The sequence below is a fragment of the Oryzias melastigma genome, unplaced genomic scaffold (genome assembly GCF_002922805.2).
Source record: "Oryzias melastigma strain HK-1 unplaced genomic scaffold, ASM292280v2 sc00184, whole genome shotgun sequence".
Lineage (NCBI taxonomy): Eukaryota > Metazoa > Chordata > Actinopteri > Beloniformes > Adrianichthyidae > Oryzias > Oryzias melastigma.
In genome coordinates, this window is record NW_023416879.1 from 253008 (window position 1) to 260196 (window position 7189).

General features: G+C 42.9%; 2 protein-coding genes across 3 annotated transcripts in view; one reads left to right on the forward strand and one right to left on the reverse strand.

Annotated features, from left to right (window-relative positions):
* crybg1a (crystallin beta-gamma domain containing 1a) overlaps positions 1–5755 on the forward strand; it is a 74490-nt gene extending 68735 nt beyond the window's left edge. For both annotated transcript variants that reach the window (XM_024261208.2, XM_024261209.2), the window contains 7 exons: positions 69–181; positions 1015–1147; positions 1260–1399; positions 1648–1771; positions 1962–2120; positions 4500–4662; positions 5045–5755. In XM_024261208.2, the coding sequence (XP_024116976.1) occupies positions 69–181; positions 1015–1147; positions 1260–1399; positions 1648–1771; positions 1962–2120; positions 4500–4662; positions 5045–5133 (921 nt within the window). In that variant the 3' untranslated portion in view covers positions 5134–5755. The remainder of the gene's footprint in view (positions 1–68; positions 182–1014; positions 1148–1259; positions 1400–1647; positions 1772–1961; positions 2121–4499; positions 4663–5044) is intronic.
* Positions 5756–6668: 913 nt separating this feature from the next.
* Positions 6669–7189, reverse strand: part of rtn4ip1 (reticulon 4 interacting protein 1) — a 22267-nt gene continuing 21746 nt past the window's right edge. The window contains exon 9 of the mRNA XM_024261215.2: positions 6669–6982. Coding sequence (XP_024116983.1) covers positions 6863–6982 — 120 coding nt within the window. The 3' untranslated portion in view covers positions 6669–6862. The remainder of the gene's footprint in view (positions 6983–7189) is intronic.

Below are 7189 nucleotides of genomic sequence, written 5' to 3' on the forward strand. Positions count from 1 at the left end.
TTGAATTCTTACCAGTTGTACTGTGCATTCTGGAGAGACGGCTAAGACCAGTTTGCTGTGTGTCCCAGGTTCAGCTGTACTCTGAAGCAGACTTCCAGGGACGCATGCTGACTCTGGAGGACAGTGCTGCTGCGCTGGACCAAGAATTCACCCCCAGGTCCTGTAAGGTTCTGCTCGGCAGGTAAGGCATCAATAAAATATCAGTCTAAAGACCCACTCCTACTATACTACTGGTGTTTTTGCTGCTATTAACGTGTTCTTAAAGCATTTGTCTCATAATAGAGGACATATATAAAAGAATGTATTCAAATCGTGATGGATCAGGAGCAGATGGAAAGCTACGCTTGGAGAAAGCTGGGGTTTGTGACACCATGAGTGTTCCAAAGTTTCCCTGCAATGCTCCATTCTGATGTTTCCACTTACAGACAAACAGATTAATGATTACTGATTGATTAGTGTCTTCATTTCTCGTCTCAGCTGGGATGTGGCTCTTAAATTTACTGCTGGATAGTTTCAATACTGATCACAGTTTTTTTTCTTTGCATCGCTAATGATAGCATGGGAATGTGAGGTCTTATAAGCTAGCAGGAGAGAGTGTAAACCTAGAGTTGATGGGAAATTAGCAAGGCTGACTGACTACCCTGAGTTTGGAAGGTCCAGAGTTCAAATCCCGGCCAAGTCAAATCAAAGGCTCTAACAATGGGACCTGGTGTCTCCCTGCTGGACACTCAGCATTAAGCGGTTGGATTGGGGGGTTAAACCACCAAATAAATGATTCCCGAGCTCGGCTGCGTCTGCAGCTCACCCCTCCCCCAGGGGGATGGGTTGAATGCGGAGAACATATGTCATACACATCTAGGTGTGTGGCAACTGATGGGACTTTACAGACCACTGGGACCGCTTTTACAACAGAAAAGTAGATAGTTGGAGTGGGACTTTATGTGTAACAAGTAAAAATGTGATGGCAAACCTGATGGACATTTTAACCACCTCTGTTTGTCTTGGTGGTTCTAGCTGGGTTGCATACGAGGGAACCCAGTTTACAGAGAACATGTATGTCCTGGATGAGGGGGAGTACCCCAACACAGACACCATGGGGCTCCTTCTGCCAGACTCAAAGCTCAGATCCATTCAGACTGCTGGATACGTGAGTATGCTGTTAGACTGAGCAGAGATCAGGACACATCCAGCCTCCATTTAACAGATTATTATTGATCCAAATGAATCAATTCCACTGTACCCCTTGTGTACTGCTGCAGGAGTTCTCTCTGCCCTCCATCATGTTGTTCAGCAAAGTAGGCTGTCGAGGTCGCAGAATGATGCTGACCGATGGGGCTGTGAACCTGCAGAGGCAAGGCATGGATCTGCGCACACGCTCCCTGGTGGTGGTGGGCGGTGTGTAAGTTATCTTTTATATTTATATTATTATGTCTTTGAAACATACACTGAGATGTAAAAAATGGAAAATTGGAGATAATCTTTCTAGTAGTTCAAGTTGGCATGAAATCTGTGTTCTACAGGGATTACCAATCCTCCTTACAAGCATGGAACTTGTCAACAGCTAAACCCAAATTCATGATCACAAAGCTAACCTATGTTGAATTGAATTGACTCCATCTCTTCTATAAATGATGGTGGTTTCTGCAGGTGGGTGTTGTATGAAGGCATCAACTTTAGAGGTCAGCAGCTGCTTCTCCAACCAGGTGAAGTGAGGGACTTGTCAGCGGTTACCAGCTGGGAGCAAATAGGATCTCTTCGTCCATTAATGCAGGTGTGGATCGAGATGTAAAAAAAAGTACAATCATTATAAACAATAATCAAGTTCTTTTCTATTTTAACCAATATTGCTTTCATTTTCAATAAGGAAAATCTTTTATTGAAAGCCACAAGCACATGAATCCTCACTGCTGCTTCTGATCAGTTCCTGCACTTCATGCCACTTTCTCTGTTATCTTGCACAGGCACGAGTGTACTTCTGTCTGCGAAACAGGGGGACGGGGGGCCTGATGACCCTAAACGGAGTGATGGATGACATCAAGCTGATGAGAGTTCAGGCTGTGGAGGAGACAGGAGGAGCAGAGCAGGTCTGGCTCTATCAAAGGGGACAAATCTCATCAAAGGTACTTGTCACCCTCACACAAAAACAACACACGGTTGGTTCAAAAGCAGATCTGGTAAGCTTTACAAGAGCTGAAAAAGGAAAACCAACACCATTTTACAGTTGTAGTACTGCAGGCCCACAGTGTGGCTCCAGCTCTGTGCAGATACCAAAGGAGCTGCAGCGGCTTGAGTGAAAACCAAAGCGAGCTAGAGGATAAACCTCATCGCCTTTTGTAGGATCACTAATAGTTCTGAGGTTTTTAAATGGAGAAATCCAGACAAAGCAGTCTTAAAATGCACTGTAAACACTGATCAATTCAAATGTAGTTTCATCCAAACAGATGTGGTCTGTAGATTCAAAGGAGCACAGTTTAATGCATGAAGCTCATTCTATTCTTAACCTAACACCTGAGCCGTCGCTGCTGACACTTCAAGAAATCTTTAACGTACTGCAAATTTTCCACCATTAACACAATAATTCCAATGTAACTCCAGTAGACTCTTCAAATTCTACATCTGAAGAGTCTACTGGAGTTACATTGATCGTGTTAACAATTAAAAAAATACAGTTAATCAAAGAACATGAACATCTGAGCTCCAGTGTTTAGAGGGTTAAAACTTACTTTAAATTGAGTTCATCTATTAGCTGTGTTTCTATTACACATATGCGCAGAACTTTATAGAATTTTCATGGTAGGGACCTTTTACTGAGCAAATCAGGTTCATCACAGTCAAAGTGAAAATCCGTTTTATAGTTTTTTCCAGTTGCTAAAACACATTTTCTGAAACATTAGACCAATTTAACCAAACACAATTTTCCAAATATAAGCTAAATATACCAAACTCTTGACTTTTAAGTCAAAATCTCACTTTGAGGTCAAAATGAAGACTCTGTCATCAACACACATCAAACACAACACACTACACAACAAAAGGTATGACACTGTTCACAAAATAGTTTAAAGGAATGAACCCCCCCCACCCCATAAAAATAGAGAAAAATAGTTTTGAGGATTGTGTTTATTTTATTTTTTATTGTAAACCCAGGTTGACATTTATTGCACTTCACCATCCTTTCTCTGCGGGTCAGACCAGAGGACTTCATCCACATCAGTGACATTGGTCACCCTACCTGTTTGCCTGATCCAGTCTTGGCAAGACCAAATTGAAATGTCATCACAAGCCATGTCTAAGGCCTGCAACAGGTCTTGTCGAGTGTATGGTTTTCTCTCGTAAACCTCCCAATGCCAAGCAGAAAAAAGTCACGATTTAAAGAATCAAGAACAAGGTGAAAGAAAACTATTATAAATGAGGGGTTAGTGTTGAAGTACTGTTTGATGAGTAAACTTTTGTGAAAACTGACATTATCCCAGACAACAACAAAATCTTCTCTGTCATTTCTTTTGAATTTCTATATGAATGATGCAGATTACAGTAGGAACTTGAACCTGCTGAGTTGATGGTTGACCTTTTGACTTGCTTGCATGGTCATTCCATAAACCAATATGGTCAAAAACTATGACCTGGATCTCATTAGAACCTTGTTCTTTATTTGGGTCTTCCTCTGTTATCCATCTTTACTGTAAATGCTGATCAGTTGCTCCAGAACTACCTTTATATTCACTGCAGTTGATTAGCAACAAGTGTCCTCAGTTTTGATCAGTTGTGTGTTGATGGTGACGGCTGTGTTGGAACAGAGTTTGAGTTTGACTCTTTGTGTTCGCTTTTTGCCTCTTGTGTGTTGTGAAGGCCAACTGTGTTTTAAAAGTGAGAATGTGTCATGTGTTTTGTCAAGAGTGTATCAGTGTTTAGCAAATTTTGTATTAACTCCAAATTGTGTTTTAGATCAGTGGTCCCCAACCACCGGGCCGTGGACCAGTGTCGGTCCGTGGACCCCTTGCCGCCGGGCCGCGGAAGAACTAATAAATTATACCAATTTTTTTTTTTTTTTTACAAGAGGAAATCTTTTATTTTGAAAATCAACTGGATTCTCTCAATTAGCTTGAGCGCTAAAAGCAGTGTGGCGGCGTGTAACAATAGAAAAGTTGCATGTGGAAAAGAACAGACAGAAGAACAGGGGATTCCCACACACTGTGCCTGTTAGCAAGGAGAGTTGCACGGCATGCGGGGGGAGGGGCGATCTGCTGTCGTCATGAGTTTTGACATCACAGCCCCTCCCCTAGGCCGTGGTAAAATTCTCACGAGTTGACTGGTCTGCAGCCACAAAAAGGTTGGGGACCACAGGTTTAGGTTTCGACCAAAGAGTCTTGTTTTGAGATGAGACCAATTGATCAACTGGTTTGGAGAATGGCAGTGTTTTGTCATTTGGGAAAAACTGTAATAAACTTGTCTCGGTGGACTTGTTTTGTTGTCTTGATCTCCTCCTGCTCGGTCCACAGATGGCCGAGGATTTGTTCCTGGAGACAGCAGGTGGTGTGGTGATGGCAGGATCCCGGCTGTGCCTTTCCCCTGAGCAGGGCAAAGACAACCAGCTGTGGAGCATCACACAAGAAGGTTTGGTGCGCTGCCACCTCAACCCTCAACTGGTCCTGGAAGTCAAAGGTCAGACAAAAAGACACTTCTGCAGCTGCAGTTTAGTCTCAGTTTTGAGATTCTGGGAATTTTGTGATTTTTCTTAGGAATTCAGATGGTACAAACCCAGAGAATTTGGATGGTTTCACTCAGAAGTTTAAAGATCTTGATTGTGTTAACAGTGATAGTGAAGGAGCAGACTCCATCTGCTCAATGGCTTCATCTGATGGTGTGCTCAGATAAGTGCAAGCTCCAGGAATGCACTATTATAGTTTAAGTATTTATTTTTTTATATAAAAAAGAGACGTCTCCTTATCCTAGACCTCCACTAAGACCAGACCTCAGTCTTTTCTCATATTTCCTGGCCTGAATCCATGTCTAATTCATTCCTGTCTTTCTGTTTGTCTGCCAGGAGGCAATCAGTACGACAAGAGCCAGGTCATCCTCAACAAGCTTGATGAGAGCAAACTGAGCCAGAAGTGGACTCTGGAGATCCTGTGATGTGGCAGCACAGTGATGAAAGCTAGAAGCTCCAGCAAAGTATACCACCTGGACGATGCACTTTAAGGCCTATCCATGCACCCATTATCAACCCGTTCAGTGTCGGGCAGAGCCGCTGACGACCCGGCCTCCGGTCCGGCAAAGGCGGGAGCGCCCTGGGCAGTTTACCATGCAATCCACGGCTGGGTGCACTTTGAGGCATTTAAAGCATTTTATTTTCTCCAAAAAAATCATTCCTTTAACACACACCAAAGTCTAACGTTTTCCTGTGTAAAGTCATAGTGGCTACTGGTACTTCTTTTTCAAATGGTTTTGGTCCGTTTACTCAGATTTGAAGCTCTCAAAAACCTGCGAACACACCATCAGGGCTGCAGCATGGCCTGTGAACACGCACACTCCAAAGATGTTTTAGATTAACCTTCATTCCATGCTTAGATGCAAAGAATTCTTTTTGTAAAGCTTTCATGTCTTTGTTTGCTGTAAGATGTTACTCAGTGATTTATTGCTTTCAAGAAGTGCAAAGATCAGAACCTGTTCTGATCAAAACATTGTATCACTGCTGCTCCTTGTAAATATCTGTGAAAACTTTGACAGATTAAAGTGACTTTGACTCTTTTTCTCATTTCTATGTGAAGGTGAGCTGAAGTGGAGGAGCTTGGTTTGGTCTCTTTGTGGGTTCTCAGATATGAACATAAAGAGCAAATGTGTACAGGTGGGGTCTGTTTGGCTCACAGGAGGGTGAAGCTGTGGACTGGTGCTAGTCTGCCCATCACCTCCTAGAAGAGGAGAGGTCTTCTGAGACCAGCCAGGGGAGGGAGGAGAGTTTCAAGTTGGATATGGGAGTCGATCTCAAGCAGGGTGGACCACAACACAATTTTATGACCATTTCTTAGTGTTTCATGGTTACTCTCTGGTACATTTGTACGTTACTTCTGTCATTTCAACTGCCTTTGCAGACCCCCAAAGCCACCAAACCTCATTTCCAAATCTGAGGACTCAACAGAAACTGTTTAACCACTTGACATCTGCTTTATTTCAAACTACGATTTAAAAAAAATCCACTTCTGATTTTTGATTTTAGGTAGATACTAAATGAAGGTAAGTTTAGAGCAGAAGTCTTTGCATCAATAGCCATCAGGACTGAGCTGCTGTCGGAATTGTAGGATCAGAGAATACAACACTCATCAATAAAATACCTTTTTGACAGTGAGGATTTTCTCGGCATTTACACTTCAGTACTATCCTTATCAGGTCTAAAAATATCTGTGTGAGGATTGGAGCTCTAACCCTCAAACACAACAGCAACTAAACAGGCTGTTGTGACAGCTTATTCCTAATTTAAAGCAGCTCCTTTCCATTATATTACAGTGATGTTCCTGTCATTGTGTTGTTTCCACACACAGCTGTGAAGCTCTTTGAATCGCAGACGTTTCAGCCAAATGCCAGACAGGAAGGAAGCTTCGGTCTGCCGTGTCCCATGCTCCTCCAAATGCTCCCTGCAGGTTCGTCAGGGAAAACTAAAAGTGCACAACTGCTCAGAGAAGCTTGTTTATCTTTGTCGTCCAGGAAACAGTAAAAAGTTACAGCATCTGTTCAGTTCTGCAACTGTACAACAATGGATTTTAGAAAATCTACAGCAATGACAAGAAAAGGAACGATAACACATCAGCATGCTCTTCTACATGACTGCATCTCCAATGCAGCACTCTTCAAGGGTCAATGCTGGACGTCATGATCCCCCTGTGCTGACCTGGACCACAGTCTTTCCTCTAGCATGGCCCTTCTCCAGCTTCTCAAAGGCCTGAGGAACTTGGGAGAAGCTGAAGGTCTCCTCCACCACAGCCCGGATCTAAAGGAGAGAAGAGGCAGAGCGAAGGTTTAGTGAAGTTTGCATTTCTTTGTGTAAAGAGGAGGGAGCTGAATGCAGCTTCCTTCAGTGACGCGCTCTCTTTAATAACATGCAGTCCTGTCACCTTCTTCTCTCCAGTTCACCACTCACACTCTCGTTTAGATTATTTATTAATCAGTAAATCTCTTCTAAAAGATGTTAAAAGCT